Source organism: Aotus nancymaae, unplaced genomic scaffold (assembly GCF_030222135.1).
Source record: "Aotus nancymaae isolate 86718 unplaced genomic scaffold, 86718_ANA_hifiasm-v0.15.2.pri h1tg000032l_0, whole genome shotgun sequence".
Taxonomy (NCBI): Eukaryota; Metazoa; Chordata; class Mammalia; order Primates; family Aotidae; genus Aotus; species Aotus nancymaae.
The window spans coordinates 18,841,024-18,863,380 of record NW_026988445.1 but is presented as its reverse complement, the minus strand read 5'-3'; the positions used below and the strand labels follow the sequence as shown (position 1 = coordinate 18,863,380).

Here is a 22,357-nt window from a genome sequence, read left to right as displayed (position 1 = left end):
AGCACATACCTTTTTCATCATATGAAACATATTCTTCCAGATTAGGTGTGCTATAGCTCATAATCTTATATACTTTGAATATCTGGTCTGGCCTTTTAATTTCACCATCCCAATGAAAACAATAATTTCCTGTTTTTTACTTGTACTAGGAATTGCAGTAGAAGTTTTACATACATTATTTCATTCTGAGTCATAGTATATAAAATGTACAGATAGCATTTAAACCCATATTCAGCTGCTAAGTCCAGTGTTTCTTAGCATCACTGCAGTAAAGCAAGGAATTTTGTTTTTTCCTTGGTCAAATCTTATAAAAGACACCATCCTAGTTAGTGGTGTTCTATAGTATTTTAGGGGATTTGGTTCCAGGATCCCTGTGGATACCAAAATCTGTGGATGATGCTCACATCTCTTATATAAAATAGCATAGTATTTGCATGTAACCTACATACATCCTCCTGTATACATTCAATCATCTCCAAATTCATTAAAATACCTAATACAATGATGTAAATATGCCTAGTTATAATACTGTATTGCTTTTCATTTGTTTTATTTTTATTGTTGTGTTTCAAGGACACAACAGTAAAAATAAAATAACACTAACACTGGAAGTGTTATTTTAAAAAATAAGTATTCATGCAGCCATAAAAAAGAATGAGTTCACATCCTTTGCAGGGACATGGATGAAGCTGGAAACCATCATCCTCAGCAAACTAACACAGGAACGGAAAACCAAACAGCGCATGTTCTCACTCATAAGTGGGTGTTGAATAATGAGAACACATGGCCCCAGGGAAGGGAACATCACACACCGGGGCCTGTAGGGAGAGGAGGAAGGGGAGAGAGAGCATTAGGACAAACACTGAATGCATGCATGGCTTAAAACCTAGATGACAGGTTGATAGATGCAGTGAACCACCATGGCACATGTATACCTGTGTAACAAACCTGCATGTTCAGCACATGTATCCCAGAACTTAAAGTAAAAAAAAAAAAAAAAGGTAGTATCCAATTCCATTAGTTGCTGGTGCTGTTTTAGTTTTGTTATTGTTCATTAGGTCTTACCCTTGGGCATTACTCATTCATTTCTGATGCTGATAAAGCTGCCATGTGTCGTTTATTTCAGGTGTCATTCTATCAGAAGACCATCCCATAGCACCAGTGTCATCTACCTCACCTGGTATCAAAATGGAAAGCTTACCTGCTTCTCAAGCACACATGCTGGAAACCACGCCCAAGTCAGCAATACCCGTAAAACCAGTTACCACAGAAACTTTCATCAGTGGTAAAGGAAAGGAAAGAGGAAGCAAGGGACAGCCTCCTTTGCGCCACAGATCTGAGGGTGGCTTAGTGGATAAGGGTCCCTTGAAGAAGTTGCCCCACCTGTCTTTGTCTCAGTATGACTTACTAGAAACAGACGTTTCTTTTCAGCCGTGGGGGAGTGAGAATTCAGTCCTGATTCCGGAACCTGTCAGTTGTCCCCAGGGCTCCATAAGGGAACGGGTGCAAAGCACTTCACCTCAGGATAGCCTAAGCAGCAGCTGCCCTCAGTGTGACACCATCGTGGCCAAGCCTGTGGAGGAGCCAGTGGACACATCCTGCCAGGTGGATACCTCCTGCCAGGTGGATACCTCTTGCCAGGCGGATACTTCCTGCCAGGCAGACACTTCCTGCCAGGTGGACCTGCCCTTGAACCAGGAAGTAGACTCCTCAGATGGTGAAGTAGCTGTTACTCTCATCGATACTTCTCAACCTGGAGACCCACTGAGTCTACATGAACCCATTAAAATTGTTATCACGATGAGCAGTACCCCAAACTCCGTAACAGATTTGGAAAGCTCCCTCCACCTGAAGGTGGTTGGCACAGAGAAGACTGGCTTAAAGTCTGGTGCTGAGCCAACTAACCAAAGGGCAGCCAGTTCTCCAAATGCGGAGCAGATCTCAATTCCCGTGATCACCCTGGACCTGCCTGAGGACGGGGGAGGTGGTATTCCCTGTCCCGAAGGCAGTGGAAGCAAAAGGACTCCAGAGAGACTGAAGGCGAGGATATCCACCAATCAGTGTTCTGGCTACAGATCTGGGGAGGGGGAAAGTGCCACCAAGGATCACAGTTCTTCCTCACGGGAACCCTGGGAATCAGCATCCTGGCTTACACCTGATATAGCTTCCGAGTCTAAGGTGGGGAAAGAAGGCCAGATTAACCTTGACCCATCGTCTTGTAAGTCCAGTAATGAAAAGAGACATGCCCGGGTGCTCAGTGTGGACAGTGGGACAGATGTCTTCTTGAGTAAAAGTTCTGCAGAAATTATTAATGATAAAGAGAAAACAATGCCAACTTCCAAATCTGACCTAGAGGCTAAGGAAGGACAAATACCAAATGAGTCCAACTTCCTGGAATTTGTCTCCCTGTTAGAATCCATTAATACTTCCAAGGTGGCGGCATCCAATCAATTGAATGGCTCAGCAGAGCCAAATGAAGAAAGTGGGCTTCTCCGAGGTACGATTCCGTGTCAGTTCCGTTCTGATGATGATGTAGAAGGCAATACGCCTCTTTGTCATTTGCCCTCTGTGATTTGATTTTGCAAATGGTGTTATAACTCTTGGGCAATTGTTTGTTGCTTGGCTTGTCATCAATATTTGCTGAATGTGCCCATTCTAAGCTCTGTGATGAACATGTATACATATATTGTCTTACTCCACCAGGACACTTAAGACATTTTCATAATTTTTTGGCTTCCCTATAGAAGGCAATACTATTTGCTCCCAGAGAAATAAGTACTTATATTTTAATACTGTGGCAAGTACTCGCAATAGACATTTCTTCCTTTATGGAATAGATGCCTTCTGGGAAAGCTGATTCTAAGACAAATTTCAAATTTCTATGAAGTGAATCTACTTTTCCTGCTGAGTTCCATTATAAAATACAGAATTGGCCAATTATCCCATGTTGTACACATAATAAAAACAAACACTTCTGCAGCTCTTAATTTATGCCAGGCAGTGTCCTAAGCACTTTTCATATATTAACAAGGGTGACCGTATCTTGTGGTTTGCCTGGAAGGGTCCTCATTTATACATGTTTTGCCAACATAATTATTAAGAGCACTGACTTTCTCTCTCAAAAGAGTCCCCAGTTTAGATGATGAATTATATAGTTACCCTCATATTAACTCACTTACTCCTTATATAACTTTATGTTATGGATACACCATTATCATTCCTGTTCTTTAAATGAGGCTCAGAAGTTTTCACTAGCTTTCCCAGGTGTCTAGTCAGTTCAAGAGGTGCTAGAACTGAGATTTGATTCCAGGCAGTCTTGTTCCAGAGTCCTTGCTCATTAAAATTAAATGACATTTCCTATATAAAGATAAGGTACATTTATTTTCAGATTACTTAATGTCTCTGGGCCTCGGTTTCCTCATGGATAAAATGGTATTACTGGACTAGAGCTTTTATAAGGTCTTTTAGCTTTAAATTCTATTAATGCTGTGATTTCTGAGCATATCATTTCTACATAGATCTGTGTTGAGATGGCATCTGTATAGTAGGAATGCTTACTGAAAGTTCTGTTTGCATATGGTAGCTCATTTTCTGTGCTGTAGGTGGTAACGTTTGTTAGTGCTGGGATTTTTTGCTCTGCTCTCTAGACAGTCGGGGGCTCCTCTGACTCCATATAGTGTCTCTGAGTAATTTTCTCTGATTCAGTTAAACTTTTTAGCAAACAGGGCAGTATATAAAGCAGGAGTAGCTTAAGATAAACATTTTTAAATAAAATATTTGGGTGTTTATCATCTATCCAGTCTAAAGATTCATACCTCTAGACTAGCACTGTCCAATACAGTTTTCTGTAGTGATAGAAATAATCCATATTGGCAGTCCAATATGGTAGCCAGTGACCACATGTAGCTGTTAAATAATTGAAAAAGGAGTTGTGCAGATGAGAAGTGGCATTTTTAATGTTATTACATTTTAATTTATTTAAGTAGCCACGTGACTATTGGCCACTGTATTAGATAGTGATAATCCAAAGACTTTGGATTTGAAAGTCTTCCCAGAAGCAATGTGTCCAGTGGATAAAGCACTGGCTTTGGAACCACATAGCCCAAGGCCAGATTTTGGTTCAGTAATACTGGCTTGGTGAGCTTGGACAATTGACCAAATCTATCTGTGTTAGAGTTTCTTCTATAAAGTAGGAATCATAGTATGTTACAGATTTATTGTGAGGATTCAATTAAGAAAATACGTGTTTGCTATTTGATCAATTTTAGTCTTTTATTTTGTTTTCTTCTCAGGCCACATGAAAAGTTAATTTGGTTTGCCAACTTGAGTTTTTGCTCTTCTTAATTTTTTCAGCCAGCCATGTTCAATCAGAAGGGTTACACTGGAAATCGAGGTTGTGTGCAGGGAGATATGAGGTATTCTGTGGAAAGAAATAGGCTTAGTTATCAAGAACTTGAAGGTACAGCAGGTAGGGAGGAGCTGGAATGAATTACATGCTTCTTTTGGGAAAGGACAGAGGATTTTAATTGAAGGGGAGAGAGAGACAGACAGCAATGAATCTTTTAGCTCTTAGAAGGCCATCAATGTCAAACATGGCAAATTAGATAGTTTTTCAGCAGTGCCATGTATCTTCGAGATTGGTAATATCCTCTCATTCTTCTTTCACTAAAGTATTTGTTATTGTAATCAGAAAACCCAGTTTTTGCATGTGTTTATGAAACGTGATGGAGTTTAATGATACTAGCAGCTTAGGAAATGTTCCCTAATCTTTTTCCTGCTCATTAGGAGGACAGTGCTTAAGCTTGGACATGACTACAAAAAGATACATGATTTTCCAATTCTCTCTAACGCACTCTAATTTCGAGCCCAGGTTCTCTTCACAAAGGGCTTTAGGATTATCCTCAGGTCTCAGGAATATTCTAGAATTGAAGGCTATGGAAAAACCACACACTCTTGTAAAGCCTTTAAACCATGGTTGTTTGCTTTTTTGGTTGCCGCGACTTTATTTTACTTTGTGGAAATAAATGAGGATCACCCAAATGAGAACAAGGAAAATCTATTTATTCAGAGCTTGCTTATAGCAAGGGAGTGAGCCATCATCACTTGGGTTCAGCAGCGACTTAAAGGCAACTAGAATGACAAAGCTTTATAGTGGAAAAAAGGGAAGGCTTCTGATGTGCCCTGACTGGAAGTTACAGGTATTAGGTATTAGGAAGTTGGAGGTGGCTAATCTAGGAGGAGTGAGGCATTCTGTGTGCTTGGTTAGGGAACTGTATTTGGTTTTCTTTGGGTAGTCCTAAGTTGGAAGCAGGAATACACATTAGGGAAGCTGTCAGTTATGAATTAAGTCCTGGCCGTTTAGGGCTCATTATTACCGGGGTTATTGTTTGGCTTCCTGGATAGTTTGCCAGAAATAGTGGTCTGACTTCCTACAAGCCTGACTTGTGCATAGTACTTTGGCTTCCTGGTCTGGTTACTCTGGATAATGGGTTGGTTTTCTCACCTGGTTGTTGCAGATTATTGGTCAGAGTTCTTTGTTTATGAATATTTTCTGGCCATTGTCCATTTGTATATTCAGTCTCCTAACTTCTAAGAATTTCTAAGAAAATAATCATGAATGCGTATAGAAATGCTTATTGAAAAATTATCTATAATATGAAAAATTGAAACAATGTAAATTTATAGTCAGGGTCTATTTAAATTATACCGTATCAGTGTAATATTATAAAACTACTATTTTTGGATGATGTAGATGAATATCCAATAGCATTAAATATTTACAATAGTTTAAGATAAATATGATAGGTATAAAATCACACCTGTATTATGACTTCATTTTTGTAAAATAAAAAGTGCATATATCTAGGAAAAAGAGACTGGTGTGATGTGTATCAAATTGGCTCCAGTGGTAATATCAGAATTAAGAGTGATTCAAAGCTTTTTCTTTTGTATAGTTTTAAATTATATACAATGAATGTGTGCTATTTTTATAAACAGAAACATTTATATAAAAGTGTTTTTTAAGGAAAGAAGGAAAAATATAGTCCATATGTTGACTTATGTAATGTACCCATTTAAGAGAAAAGGAGTCTAAGTTATGATAAAGAGATATGAACAAATGAATTCAAAGACACTTAGTGTGAAGCAGGAGAGCTGTGTCAATGTGCCTTTCTGTGATTTTTTATGAGGCATGATTACTGGCTAAAGCTATTTGTTATGATAGCACTTTCTTATAAATGTGTTTCTTGAAAACTGTGAAAACTTCTATCTTGACAGGCTGTCAAATGAAATGCAAACATTTTCATACCAAGGAAATTCTTATGGTAGTCTCACAGATGTGCTGAAAATGTTTATCTTCAGGACTCACAGAGAAGCCAGCATTGCTCCTCTAATTACTTGAATTTTAAGGATGAATAACTTTGTTATATATGCAATGATATGATTTATATCCCACAGACACTAACACAGTTTTGCTTTCTGAGGGCTTAGGCAGAGCTTGATAGACTTTTCTAATGGTGTGTCTTGAAAGAACTTGTAGATTCAGGCTCAATTCTGTTCTCTCAGGCATAGTCTGTTGAGCTTTAGAGCTAATCATTTACTCAGAGTAAGTCATGGGAGTACAATGGTCCTTTTGATCTTAAAAGTGACTGTTGGAATATGTCCACAGATAAGGAAGGGCTGACCCTTAGGGACATATGCAGTCCATTTTGCATAATGGTATAAGCTGAGACCTTTAGTTGGCTCATTGTTTAAAGAGGATTCAAAAATGCAAAACAAACAAAAACAAAAAAAAGTCTACCCCAAATCTATACCTATTGATCTTGGAATTCTCATTTACCTTAAAATGTTCTCAGGGCAAGGAGTAGGTGTTGTAGCTCACTGTGTCCTCCACAGTGCTAAGCATATTTTTCAAAATCAACTGTACTTGGCCAGGTGTGGTGGCTCACACCTGTAATCCCAGTGCATCAGGAGGCTGAGGCTGAGATGGGAGGATCACTTGAGGCCAGGAGTTCAAGACCAGCCTGAACAACATAGCATGCCCCTATATTTACATAAAATTTTAAAAATTAGCTGGATATAGTGGCTTGTGCCTGTCATCCCAGCTACTTGGGAGGCAGGGGTAGGAGAATCACTTGAGCCCAAGAGGTTGAAGCTGCAGTGCGCTGTGATTCCATCATTGCACTCCAGCCCCCAGCCTTGGCAACAGAGCCAGACCCTGTCTCAAACAAACAAACAAAAACAACCCCTGCCCCCAGCTATACTTAACAAGTATTTGCTTTTGAACGGCCAATTCTAGCTTTAGCTTGAAAATTCAGTTTTGGAGAGTGAGAAGAAAGACTGATAAGATTTATAAATGGTAAAAGGGACCTTGCTGTGAAATAGCCAGATTTGTTTTTGTAATTTTTTTTTGAATCTGAGGTTATTCATTTATGAGATATGAACCTTTTAGAACTATGTAATCTAAATGGGTGATTTGGAGCTGAGTACATGGTGGTCACCGAGTTATTTCAAGGGAGTTCCTCAGCCTGTATGTAAAATAGTAGGTGTTTGTAATGCCTAAATAACACATCTCAAACTTATGCATACTTCTGTTTTTCAAATATATGTAGGTACTTCCATAATTAGGAAAATGAAAAATTATTTAAAAGCCTTTTGCATTCAGAGAGCTGCTCAGATTTTCTTTCTATTCTTGTTTCAGTTTTGGTAACTTACTTTCCAGAGCTTTCACCATTGATTTATTTTATATTATATTAATACATAAAGCAATGTTTTTTAGATAACTGTTCCCAGGAAAAAAAGGAGGAAATCCTGGAAAACGAAAAGCCCAGTGGACACAATTCTAAGCAAGGAAAACCAGACTTGCAAAGTCAAGACCATACTAGTACCAGCCCCGTCTGCACTCAACCTGCCAAGACCACGGCCTTGTAAGGATAAGTTACTTACTTAGTTTCACTTGATCATAAAGCATGAGACAGACTTATTTACTGGCTGCTGCTTTTAATGCTTTATTAAGGATAAGGAGGAACTTCTAATCATTTTTTGAAACTCTTATATGTGTTAAGTTTCCAGGGCAATAGACAAAGACAGATAATCTACAGGGTAACTTCCCAACAAGATAGTTCTGTCTTGCAAGTCATCAGTGGGCCTGAAACATCTGTACAAGAAGAGATATCTGTGGATGCTATGCATGTCTTCATTGATGAACATGGTGAGTCTTTGGAGCTCTTTACTAATGAACAAGCAGGGGAAAACTGTCAGCTTTCTCAGGACTCAGCATGATATCTAGACTTGAGAACTGGAAGATTTAGCCCGATAGTTGACACTTAATGTTCTTTGAACAGAGTGTGCTCCCTTCCATCTTAGGGCCTTTGCACATGCTGTGCCCCAGTGTGTGCTATTTATCCTTCAGATCTTAGTCCTAAGGTAAGTTTTTCAGGGACACCTTTCCTGGATTCCCCAAACTTAACCAAGTTCATCAGTTTTTCTTGTTCTTTTAACACCCCATCTTTTTCCTTCTTTGATAATATTACAGCTTGTATAATAATTTGATTAATGGCATTTCCCCCTTAGAGTTATCAACTTCAAGAGGGCAATGCCTAGTACTCAGTAAATACTAGTTGGATCTATGTTGCACACCTGACCTTGACATATTTTTTCAGTGCCTTGTTATTAAAAAAATTTAAAATAATATACATAGAGAATTAAAAATGGCAAGTTCAAAGTTCAAAGGATAAGGGATATAGGTCCTAGTTTTTCTGGGATGGGTCTTGGCTTATGTATCATATAGATCCAGTAGTGCTTGTTATTTTACTCTCGAAAGGATACTGGTTTGGAGAATAAATTATATAGTTTCTTTATCTGGAGTTCAGTAGTTTGTAGTTTTAAATGCATTTGCATCTGCAGAAATATAAGGGACTTTTACATCATAAAGAACAACATTTGCCCTTACATGAAAGCCTCCATGGGGCTGTGGTTGTCAATACAGTTTCTCTTGGTGGAAAACACCTTTGAGTTGAGGGCCACCTTCCAGCTGCTCACAACAGACAAGGTTAATTACACTTCCTGTGTCAACTGAAGAAGGTACTAGTAGGAGCTCTTCTGAGCAGAAACCGTTTACATTAGAAAAGGAACGGATTTTCACACCTCAATCTCCTGAACTGCTTTAGTGAAGCTAATTGAACTCTGCAAATTAATTCCATCTCTTGCTTTTCCTCATTAACAGGCTGACACATCAGTCAGTGTGCTGTGGCACTTGCTCATCTGCACATTTGGAGGTAGAGATGGCCTCATGTGGTCCACCAGTCAAAACTGTACACTTAATAAGCTGCTTTTTGCACATGATATGGAGGTATACCTATACAGAAACCTCAGTTATATCCTAGCACAGATCATGCTGACACATGAAGAGAATATATACAAAGCGAATTAAGAGATGATACAAATAAGTCTATCAAAAGTAATTAAGTAATAAGTAACCAAGTCCAAACTTGTCTAAGTATATTAGCAGGGAAATAGGTCGAAGAAAATTTTCTTGGTAAAGTTTCTTTTAGACATCCTTCGACTTCTCATGATAAACATTCTGTGGAGAAATGTAAAGAATGGATCCAGTTTCTCAGCAATTATTACAGCAGACCAAAATAAGTTTCCTTTTAACTTGAAAATTGTATAAGCTGAGACAATTCTGTACAAATAATTATGTCATCTTCTTTGCTGAAATTTTCTGATTTTACAGGAGAAATTAGATCCTGTTATTTAAAATCTGGAAATCAGAAAGAAGGCCCTTTACAACCTCTACCATCAAATTATGACTGTCTCTCTCAGGCTCGGTGAGTAAAGCTTTGTTTCCAGGCTTAAGAGCTGTGGCATTGCTGGGAGACACAGCAATAAAGATAAAGTGAGGATTCTGGTGTAGAAGAAATGTGTTAATCCCTTTGTAGTTGTTAAGGCATGTGGTTTTGTGTGAAAGAAAAAGAAAATCTGACATTGTGAAATAATGAAAAATAAATGAAACCATTTTTATTGTTGCTGCTTCCAAAAATGAATATAATATGTAGGTAGTAGAAATAGGCAGGAACCCTGTATAAACATAATAATGTTCCTTTTAATAAAGATGGTGTTGCAGCTCTCAAACACATTATTAAATTTGTCCCAAGGAATGGACTAGAAATGTGGTTAGTTTTCATTTATTCTCATTTACAGTAAGAAGGCAAACTGTTTTATAGCTAGATAAAGATCTTTTCTATTTTACTTCAGAATGCTTTGAATAACTTTCTTAATTATGCTGATATTAAATGAGTTGATGAAGTTGATATTAAATTAGTTTGCATATCTGGGACATATGATGATTAATAGTGCATTGGACAAGCTGTACATCTTGTCAGTGGCAGACGGAATTCATCCTTCATCCTGGGTTTCAAGATTCTTTGTGGATAATCCATATGGCCATGTCTCAGTTGGTTGCTCTAAGTATAGAAGTAAATTTTTCATGTATGCTTCTTTAGAATTATATGTATATTTGAGGATTTATGGGAGACTTTCGTGGTATAACTGGAATGTCTTGTGCTTCACATCTAAACCTTAATTTCAGATTCTGTGGCCCCATGTATCTTTCCAAGTTTAAAGTCTTCCCAGGGGTGTATGGGAAATTCAGAGGGAAGCTCCTGTGTGCTTAGAATAAAGGCTGTCTTTGTCCTTGCATTCTGGCCTCCAGGTGGAATGCTGTCGTGTGCCAGCTTCTTAGGGCATTTTCTATTTTACTTCAGAATGCATTAATGGCACTACTGTTTCTTACCTGCTTAGGAATGCTAATATCTGCCATGCAGGTAAGTCTGATGGGAACCGTAGGTGAGGGCTCTCTCTTGTCATGCAGTTCCTCCCGAGCTTTGCACTAAAGCAGCCTGCATGTGTCCAAAGTCACTCCTGTGGGGAAACAGGCATGTTGTTCATCCCCTACTCGCCTTCCACTCTTCCTCCTTTTCCCGCAGGTACCATGCACCAATCAAAACAGGCACAAACTACTCTTCTCCAACCAAAAAGCATGCAAAGTCGCCATGCAAATGGACACCCAAGAGGGGAGGGAGGTTTGCTGTCCACATATTTACTCTAACCTCCAGGACATTCTAGATGTTTTGATGGTTTGATGAGTTTAGTCATCTAAGATGGCAGCTTTCTCAGACAAAATACGTAATTGCATGAGAACACAGCTTTGAAAACTATTGTATTATTTTGCAGTTCCCAGCTAAAAGTTGAAGTTTTTCTAAGCTGAATTTACAAATTCTTGTTTCATCCCCAAGTAAAGTTACAAGATATTTGTTTTTAATTCCCCCGCCCCCAGGATAAATGTATGTCATTTTCCCCCTAAGTTAAATACTTGAACTGCGTTTGTCAGTAATGATAGTTAGAATAAGGCCATATACCCAGAGTCTTAAAAAACTGAAAATATACAGTATCCCGGTAAGAATGAGAGAAAGGACCTCTCGTGTTTTCATTAAGCCTCAGTTCCTTAGGCTCTTCCTCTTCTAGCATGACCTTTTAACTTGCTTTCTCCCCTTAAATTTCTCTCTCTTTATTAAACTTCCTCCAACCTCTGCTTTCTTTCATTTCCTCTGCATTTCCTTTCCAGATTACAGCTCTTTTATATTTAACCTGCCTTCCTTTTCCAGAGCTGCCTGGATGTAGGTTTGCCACAGTGAATTCAGCCTTAGTGAAATGGCTTTTGGTGGGGTTGTGTTGGGGCACCGAGGGGGTGTTGGACTGATAGGCAACTGAATGTGTTGATGCTGAGCTTTCTTGTGAGGTATGTGGCTTAGTGGAGAGTCTCAGAATACCAGGTCCTTTCCTATGTGCCTTTTCATGTCCATAGAACAGTCAGGCCCCTTTCTGTTACACAGAAGGGAAACCCACCTCAAATGAGTTTAATCAAAGTGGGGATTTTGTGGTGATATAACTGAACAGTCTTGGGTCCATGTGTCTTCATGAGTGTCTAGATAAAGAGGTTCAGGTTTAGTCATCGGGGCCTAATTCTGTCATTTCCTGTTCCTGTTCCTCTGTTTTGACACCATTCTCAAACACCCCACCCTGGCAGTTAAAAGACAGCTGTTATTACCCTAGATCTTATGTTTCCTCTCATCTAAGTCCAGCAGGGATGTGTGCTTCTTTCCCATGACCCCATTGAAGGTCTCATTGTGTCTGATTGGTTCTAACTGAGCCATAGTCCGTGAGCCCAATCACTGAGACCAGGCAAACACTTGGCTTGGAGTTACTTACACACACAGAACTGGATTCTAGGTTCCCCCAAGACTGGATGGGCCTGGTTCTCCAAGGGATATATTTGGAGTTCCATGGATAAAAGCCGGGCAGCAAAAATCAGCAGGTGACCCCTGAGGACTCTCTGTTTCTCGTGAAATGGCAACTGAATTAATGAGTGAGCTTCTGTAAAGAGAAAAATGTTCAAGTTTTGTGCAAGCGACTTTCCCTTTGAAGAAAACGTTTATCGAATGTCGCTAGTCACCCCTAGCTTTTCTCATGTGTGAATGCTCCAATGGGCAAGGTCTTAGTCCACCAGTCTCAGATGCCAAGTTCTGGGTCTCTGACTACCTGCTCTTTCTCCAGCATTATTTGACAGAATGTTGGTCTTAAGAGTTCTAGAAAAGGGCTGGGCATGGTGGCTCACACCTGTAATCTCTGCACTTTTGAAGACTGAGGTGGGAAGATCACTCGAGCCCAGGAGTTTGAGACTAGCCTAGGCAACATGGCAAGATTCCATCTCTACAAAAAACAAAACAAAAATAGCAAAGACACAAACCAAAAAGAAGAGTTCTAGAAAGGAAGGACACCTTAGGATATATTGCCATGTGTAACTTCTCGTTCTTGTACTTCAAAGATAAAGTAAAATAATACACATATTTTACTATCATGTATAGTTAGTCCTTAAGATAGATAATAGAGGGGACTTCGTTATGTGGTGTTGTGGCATTCTGTGACCCATTTGAGCAGAGTAGATATACAGTGCTTCCTGTCAGATGCATGAGCAGAAAACTCTAGTCACGTCACTTAGCAAAATTACAGCATTGAAGCTGGCCCCTAGGCAGTTCTGGAAAAGCAGTTAAGGTGCTACCATCTGTTTAATTCATGCTCAGGAAAAACGACTCAGTCCTATGTCAGTCAGATGATCTTCTGGATTTAAACTGCTGTCTGACAGGCTTAGGGTGGATATTCCAATTGTCTCAAACTTCCCAGCCTCTGACACACAGAAAGCTGTGCTACCCATTCACTGGAGGGCTAATTTCTTAGGATTTGTGAGAAGCTTTGTCTTTTGCAGAAGTCCATGATGTAATGATGATTTGGGAATCTTTGAATTGGCTATCTGAAAGGAAAATTCTCAGAAAACAGACTAAGAACCAGCTGTATGACTCAATGTAGATATTTGAATTTTGGAATTAACATACTAGTGTGTGTGTGCACACTCGTGTGAGTTTGTGTGCACATGGGGGATGTCATTTTTGTATCTCTGTCTCTAATAGTAGAGGTAAAGAATGGAACCAGAGCAGAGCCAGTGAGATGCCAGCAGGTCAGGATTTTGGCCCATGGAAGGGGCAAGTGGCTTATACTTTAGCACTGTGTTCTCAATTTGCAATGTTATGGCAGTTCGTGGCCCTGAATGAGGCACTTTCCTGCAATAGTTCTGGTAGTAACAGCCACCATTTATGAAACACTTACACATTAAGCTAAATGTTAAATTATCTAATTTTATCTGCACAACAAACCTGAGACTGGTGATGCTAGCTATATTTTACAGGTAAGGAAACTAAGACTGATTGCCAAAGTGCTCAACTTAATGTAGATAGTAAGTGGCCAGTGGACAGATGAGTCTCCCTCCCTGCTCCTGTCCCCCCACAGTGGTGTCACACAAGCTCAGGGTTCTTCAGAGCCCAGGCAGGTGTGATAAATAGGTGAAAGGGGCCCAGTGTGGAATGATAGAGAGAAGTGGGAATGACTACAGTCAATTGGAGGGCATTTATCCCAACTGAAGGGCTGCCACTATGTTAGTCTACTTATGGTGGCTCATAAGCCCCAGGTGACAGGATTTTCCAGTTTTTTTCCACAGGAGCTAGAAATACATATTTGCATCTAAAAGTGTATTTTGTTTCATATTGTTGATTTTAATTTTTTTTAACAACATCACAGACCACAGGTTGTGCGTGGTTGGCTGTGGCCTGTAAGCTACCTGTGGTCAGCCTCTGCTCTGCTCCCTCCAGTGGGAAAGCGCTTGCCCTCGGCCCTTCTTACACACCTATGCGGGATCCAGATGCCCCTAGGAGATTCCCACTGCAGGCTCCTCCAAACCACCTTGCGGAAGTTCTCCACTTATTGCTTCCTTGTGAAACTCTCATCTTTGAAAACTCAAGTTACAATCTGCCGCTATTCTACTTCTTTTCCTTCTCAGTCCTCCCTGTGAAAATAAATTCATCTCTTCAAGTTGCTGCCAGAAGGATGCTGATCATGTTCTGCCTCTTATCTCATTTATTTGTAGAGGTTCCCGTCTCTTTTTCTAGATAGCATACATCTAAAACCAGCCTTCACTTTCTTTATAGGTAGGTGCTCAATAAATGTGGGATTAAATCAAATGAATCATTGGAGATGATAAAGATGGCCCAGTTGGAGTTCTGGGATGAGGGGCGGCAGGAGAAAAACAGGAGGGGCGGAGTAGGCCCCTGGGGGCCGTGAAACCTGGTTGAGGAGCTTGCTTTGTTCTCTCTGCAGCAGGAGTGATGGGAATCTATCTGCAGAGCAAAACAACCCCGATGAATGTGGGATTATCAAAACGACCTCAACAAGTAAATCCCTCATCTTTGGTGGGAGATTTGGGTTGGTGGGAGAGCCAGAAGCACTAGCAGTTTGCCAGATCAACATATTTGAACACAGAACGTGATCTTCTCCTTTTATAAGCGGGAAAGTAAGAGCAAAATGAAACCTGTAAAATGACTCTTTTTAAACTAATCTACATAGAAATCAGAGGTGGAGACTCAAATTAAATTTTCCAGTCCTGAGTTTTTATTATTTTAATTTAATTTTATTTTTTTGAGACAGACTCTTGCTCTGTGGCCCAGGCTGGAGTGCAGTGGCACAGTCTTGGCTCACTGCAACCTCCACCTCCTGGGTTTAAGTGATTCTCCTGCCTCAGCCTCCCAAGTAGCTGGGATTAAAGGCATGCACTACCATACCTGGCTAATTTTTTGTATTTTTAGTAGAGATGGGGTTTTGTCATGTTGCTCAGGCTGGTCTCAAACTCCTGGCCTCGAAGTGATTTGCCCGCCTCGACCTCTCAAAGTTCTGGGATTACAGGCACAAGCCACCACGCCCAGTCCAGCCCTATGTTTTATTAGTTCATAAGGAAACAATTTTATCTTCCTGTATGAAAGCTAACAGCAGAGGAAAATCTGACATTGAGAATTTTACTTCCTTGAAATCAGGGGTTTAGTATGTAGCTATGTGAACACAAATTTTGTCTCGGACTTATCTGGGTTCAAATTCCAGCACGATATTTACTTTTTGTTTGACATTATGCAACTTGCTTAACCATCTTAAGTATTCATTTTCTAACCAAAAACTGCAGATGTAATTAATTCACTGGGTTGCCTTAAAAATTAAATGTGATAGTACACATGCAGTGCTTAAGACAGTGCCTGCCATGGAGGGCCCTCAGTCAATGTTAGCTGTGGTTACTATCTTTGGTTAGAAGCAGTAGGACTTCAGGTAAAGTGCACTGTGACTTGATATACCAAAAGATGCTGACTTTTGTTTCTTGAGTTTGCATCACAAAATACCTGATTTTATATAACAAAATATACTTTCGGCCAGGTGGGAACCTTTCCTCTAGTGCTTTCATGAGTTGGTTTATGTCATTTGAAGGCCTTCTCCTTATTAACCTGTTGTGTTCCAACATCTTACCATGTATGATCATTTTAGAGTAGGTCTTTTAATATTATGTTCCTGGCTTTTAATGCAATTAAGTTTTAAGTTCTTCTATTATAGTAAACTTAAACTTTGATTTTGAACTTGGAAGTATGCCTACTTGGGGCTGTGAGCCATTCAGCCATGGAAGATACATTGGAAAAGCAGCCTTTTGCCTACAGGATGACTTCAGTGGCTGGGATTGTCTCCAACTGGGCTATTAAATGGCTGATTCTTATTATTGGCAAAAAAGCCATTCTTCTTAGCCATTGTTCAGCCTTGTTACCATGTGACAGTTTTATATCCCTGACTCCCAAGTATGAACAGGGAATTGTTAGCAATGTAACTTCCATGTCTCTTTGTGGATTCCTGAAGGAAACCAGGAGAGGAAACAGATTTCTCTCTTTGGCCCCACTGTGACTGTGGGAACCAGTGCAGTTCTTGTGGACTGCTGGAGAAACATAAGCCGCACTTTCCAGTTGTACAGTAGCTGTCCATAGAGCAGATACCTTTGGTAACATTACCTAACATAGTTCTGCTTTTCCCAGAAACTGGAATGAGGGAACTACAGCTTGAATTGCAGCCTTTAGAATTGCTAGTAGGAAAAACTGCCAGAGGATAAATCCACTTCAGTATTTTATTACTCAGAACACAAGATTGATTCAGTAGTTCAGAGCCAAAATGAACTAATTTGCCTAGAAAGTTGGAGTTGCTAATCTAAAGTAGGCTATCTGCCTAGGAAGTTGGAGGTGAAGCTGCTTGGAAAGTTGAAATGTGTTTTTGAGTCCAAAGGGTTTGATGCAGAGTGAACTTTTATTACTACTCAATAGATCTTGCAATTAAATCTTGATAGTTTCTCTTTTTTGTTCAGCAAAGATTTATATTTCTTTGTGTATAAATTATTCCAAGTAATATAGCAGCGCTTTCTTCTATGAATAATCTATAACCATGTTTCAGTATTAATCTGGCTTCTCCAGTGTCAAAAGCGATCTAATGGAAATGCATGCAAAATGCATATCATCTGCTCCCCAGTGAAATCTGATTGGAAAGACATGATATTTATATTCATTTTGGAGCTCTATAATTCATAAAGTAGGTATGGTAGTCTACTGAATGGAAGAGTCATTCTGGAGCAAATTAGTTTACAGGACTTTTTATTGGGGATTTTTATATCAAGGATGGAACCTCAACTTGTTTTTATTTAAAACATAGAGTAGGATGGTAATATAAATATTTATCTGAATTCACTTATTCATGGCTTTTGTTTTTGAATTATTGTAGCAAAGATTGAAGCAGGTATTTTCAGTTTATAAATTGGGCTTATGTTTGAAAGCTGCCCTAAATCTTTAAGCCCACTGTGTACCATACTCCAAAGGTGGATTGAAGCCCTGTATGTAATCTTTACTACCTTCTCAGAATTCTTATTCTTTTGTTGACATTATCAGCTTCTCTGACCCTTATCTCAACAAAACCTCTTACTTATTGGTATTAATTTTCAGGAAAGTCCTCTAAAGCCACAGTGTTTAATTATCTACCTGGTTCCCAAAGAAAAGAAGCAGGCAGAAAGTGGCAAGAAATAATCATCTCTGTTTAGACTCTGTTTTTAACTTTAGTCAGAAGAAATAATAGTGACACTCTGGTTTGGAATAGCTGAACAGGAACACGGGGCTCAAAAACAAGTCAACTAGATATTCAAAATGAAGAGTAAAACATTGTGACTTCTTTCAATATTGGATATACCCAGTTCCATGTGCCATTTGGTTATAGTTTGGAAATTTCATCTTTTATTACAAACATTTGAGATCATGCATATAGTTGCCTCACTCACTTAATTTGGATAGTAGAGAGATATGTATTCGCTGCTTCAAATTTGAAAAACTTTTATAGGCTCTTGGTGACTTTGATCACACAGAGGTGGAAAACTGGCAAGAAGCAGATGATCATCCAGGTCTGCCTTGGAATAGTATCTGCTGTCTCAAATTTCCACTTCCTCTCTTGTTGGCTTTTCACTCTTTACTCTTTGTTCCTCTCATTGTCATTCTTATGTTGCTTTCTTAGACATATTAGAAAGAGATTAAACTTCCACCCAGGCATAGTCATAAGGACGGAAGGTTTGTGAGGTTGATTCTAGAAAGACTTGTTCTCTGGGGCATCTTCTCTGAAAGCCTGAGAATTGGCCCTGCTGCTTAGAGTGGTTCTGTTCGGTGGTCACAGCCAATGCCGCCACATGATGGCAGTCAGGTCCCATGCTCCCAGCCTTGCCTCACTTCTGCGGTGTCGCTGCCTTTTTCTCATACAAATTTTGCTGTCACATAAAAGAAGAGTTGCTGGCCGACTTTAAAACAAGAATCCCTGTTAAAATTCAAAATAACAGGTTATGGTTTTCAGAACAGTGCTGCTTTAGTTAAGCATCTTACGTATCGAACATGTTGCTGCAACTTTCCTTTCTGTGTCCCTCTGTGCGCCTTGTTCCCACATCCCCAGAGGAAGCCTGAAAAACAAGAAAGGATAGGCAGAAAAAGGGAGGCCCTCTCCCTGAGAGTGGAAGGCTATCATCGTTAAACTCTGGGAAGATGAAGAATCTCAGGAAATGTTTTTCCTACGTCAGTGAGACAGTGTAGAAAAAGCACTTGTATTTTGACTGTTTGCTACTTGTAGAAGCTCAGATGGTGAAAACCTGGGGAGTCCAGTATGGTGGAATATTGTCATGGTCAATTTGAGGCCCAACTCTTTCCATGTACAAGTGTGCTTTTCTGGCCCAGACTAGATTCTAGCCCCAGGCCCATCTTTATTACCTTCTAATGACAACACTTTTAGAAGTTTCCACCATTAATCACTATTTCTACTATTGCTTACAGCTCAATTTGATTTAAATAAACTTATCTCTGCTATACCCCTGAACCAAACTAGTTTACGAAAGATTCACCAGAGAACAGGATAATTGAGACCAGATGTGCTCAGTATCATATATTCTAGTTCACTGAATAGTTACTACAGGCTTGGGATATTTCTATTTCCATTATTGTTTTAGAGGAAGAGAAAATGTCTCTTGAAACTTAACACTTTCACTTTATATGTATTGATATGGGAAAGCTTTGGCTTTAAGTTACAAAGGCATAGTCTTTTTAGATGATTATACCGCTCACAGTCCATACTTAAAAAAAAAATGAGAGAGAATAAGCAGCAGATGATTGATGAAGAAATACAAGCAAAGAACACAGACTTTGGAATTATTCAAAATTGGACTCCTGTCCACCTGTCCATGACAGGGATTTTTGTGAACATTGTTGTCTCTTTGGTAATTGGATGGGCAAGCTGGTGCACATGGATTATAACTACACTATCAGGACATCAGAGAATTACATCACATAAGGGAAATGTCTCCATTTGAGCAATGCTTACTGCAAGGATGTAACCATTTCCTCCTAGCCAAACGGGGAGTACATATACACATGAGAATACAGATGACAATACAGTCTCTGATATGGACATATACCATTCATTAAGCTTAGAAAAGAATCTTACTTAATATGCTCATGCCTTGTCTAGAATACTCAACCCTTGTAAAAGAGGTTAATTAAGAGGGAATGTAATATGCTATTTGAGACTGTCTATATAAAATAGGAGGATTAGGTGTGAGTTGAGAGCAAGATACTCTTCCCACATGCCTGCTAACAGAGACACTTGGAATTAATATGTCATTTGTGTAATAGCATAGGAGTCATATTGCTGTTTAATACAAGAATAAGCAAAGTCAAGTCCTATATCAACAAAAGGAAGTAAAAAGGGTCAGGGATGGTTATGAAGTGCCTAATATATGAAAGGCAATGTTCACTGCTTTACATGCATAGTCTGGTTTAGTTTCCACAATGATCCCTATGAGGAAAATATCTTCCTGATTTTATAGCAAGGATTTGAGGTAGGAAAATAACATGCTTATAGTCACAGATAGTAAGTAGTAGAGAAATAATTTAACCTAGTTTGTTTAATTCTAGCACTCACCCAAAAGATTTTAAATAGAAAATCAACCCACAGATTTTTTTAAAGGATATTTAAATGGCTTACATAGGAAAATGATGTTTATTATTATTTTACAGTCAGAAATTTTCTATGAAATATGGAAAAATTATGCTAATGTGTATCAGTTGATTCCTAGCAGGAAACTTTTGTAGGAGGAAGACTGCTCTAAAACAGCCATTTGTTACACCTTATGTCATAGTCAATTCTTCGTTTATTTCAGTTGGCGATAGAGGGTGCTGTACACCTTCTACATTTTTGCACAGAAGCGTACATTTCTTTTCCCACTCCTGCCCCTTTATGATCATTACCTACCTTACCTACAATGTAGTTAGCTTAATCTTTTGGTTTTAGTGAACTTTTGGCATGTGCCAAAACTTCAGATATCAGTTTAAGATATCTTTGAATTTGTGTTAACAATGCAATTTCAGTTCTATTGTATTTCGATGTTAAATGACAGTGTTACATTACTCAGTGGCTTCTGTACAAAGCAGAAAAGTTTAAAGGAACATTTGTTTTTATATATCTAACTAATCTTTTTCTCTGTTAGTGACAGAGATTATGCCACTAATATAGACAGGAAGAAAAAGCACTATTTAAGGAGCAGGCATTAAATAATGGAAGAACAGGATTTTTAAATTTTCAAACTCCATGTGCTTGTTCCACCTGATTCATTTCCTCAACCAGAGGAAATGTTGTAATGTTTCCTAAATGGTTCTTTATAAGGAAGATTTTATTGAATATATTGAAGTTTATGTTTATTTATGTGGGTGTGTGAAATTTGCTTTGCTTTTTTTTTTTTTTTTTTGAGACAGGATCTTACTCCGTTCACCCAGACTGGAGTGCAGTGGCATGATCGTGGCTCACTGCAGACTAAACCTCCCAAGCTCAAGTGGTCCTCCCACCTCAGCCTCCCAAGTAACTGGGACTACAGGCATGCGCCACCATGCCCAGCTAATTTTTTTCTATTTTTGTAGAGATTGGGTCTCACTATGTTGCCAGGGCTGGTCTTGAACTCCTGGGCTCAAGCAATCCTCTGCCTCAGCCTCTCAAAGCGTTGCGATTACAGGCGTGAGCCACTGCACCCAACTGTATGACAGTATTGTAAACATTATTCACACAGAATAACTATTGTATGTTTATGAATACAGTAGGAAGGAGTTAGGAAAAAGATCCAAAAGACTGTCAGAAGCTTTATCATGAAAGGTGTAGATTATAAATCAGAAGGGAATTACATTACTGTAGCGTCTGCATTCTTGAGGAACCTGTATTAGATGGTGTGGTTTGGGTTGCAAGTAACCTTGTGTAACAAAGTGGGCTGCACAATGAGATGTATTATCTCAGAACACAAGAAATCCAAAGATAGGATCTGTTTAAGGTTGGTGAATTCAGAGGTTTAATGCTGTCGTCAAAAAACTAGTTCCCTTCCATCACTCAGCTCTCCAGTCTCAAGTTTGTCCTTCACGATGGCGTTATTTATTATTCATGAATCATCTAAAGGCCTGGAGAAAGACTGTCTTTTACTTTTGTTACTATTTAAGAACTATAGAAAAATTTGTCGAAGAGCTCTCTTATTCCCAGCCAACTCCTCTTTGCTCCCCAGTGACCTCCTAGAGTTGTGTTTCTTTCTCATTCCAAAGCCAAACTCTGGCCAGTGCAAATGGCTTAGAGACTAGGATTTTTCCCTAGGGCTAGAGAAGGACCTTGTGTCTCTTCCAAAGCACATAGTCTTGGATGATTTAATAAAATGGAGTTATGGTAGCAGACATTCTATGAGAAATGCCTGTTGAGTAGGCAGCCAACATTGTGTCCTAAAAGTTGTAGGTACCCTGCTAGAAAATCAGATAGAGAAGTATGTCCTTGGTTTTGCTTTCTGAGCCAAAGGAAAAAAATGCTAGGATTGAAATTGCTTATTATTAATTTAAGTCTTGTCCATCTGTGTGTGTTTAAAGATAAAACTATTTTAGATACAGATCACAACTAATTCAATAATGTCCTCTTTATCAATTACCCAAGGCATTTCTTATATCTAATATGTACTTTCCTTGCTTTGAAGTGTGGTGGAGAGGAAGTACAGCCAGGTAACAGAAGAGTTAATCTCTGTTTCTTCCTCATTGGTGTCTGGAGAATTATCAAGCCCACTATTTGTTTTTACAAAATGTGAGGCTAGAGCTTGTTGCTAAGGCCTCCCCACCCATTAAATATGTAAAAAAATTAAGGTTGTCATCTGTAGAACACCAGGCATCTACCTACCTGCCCTACGACACTCTGCAACCCTGGACAGCCTGAGTAATTTCAATGTATGCAGGGTAATTGACTTTCTACCTGAAGGTAGCCTTGTATACATAATTTTAAACTCTTAACTGTTTATATAAGGTTGTAAAGA

At 39.1% G+C, this 22,357-nt stretch overlaps 1 protein-coding gene across 4 annotated transcripts in view; it reads left to right on the top strand.

Moving 5' to 3' along the window:
- PCNX2 (pecanex 2) overlaps positions 1–22,357 on the top strand; it is a 308,138-nt gene that overhangs the window by 26,452 nt on the left and 259,329 nt on the right. For all 4 annotated transcript variants that reach the window (XM_064383610.1, XM_064383609.1, XM_064383611.1 and 1 more), the window contains exons 5-8: positions 1,127–2,497; positions 7,778–7,925; positions 8,064–8,209; positions 9,734–9,827. In XM_064383610.1, the coding sequence (XP_064239680.1) occupies positions 1,127–2,497; positions 7,778–7,925; positions 8,064–8,209; positions 9,734–9,827 (1,759 nt within the window). The remainder of the gene's footprint in view (positions 1–1,126; positions 2,498–7,777; positions 7,926–8,063; positions 8,210–9,733; positions 9,828–22,357) is intronic.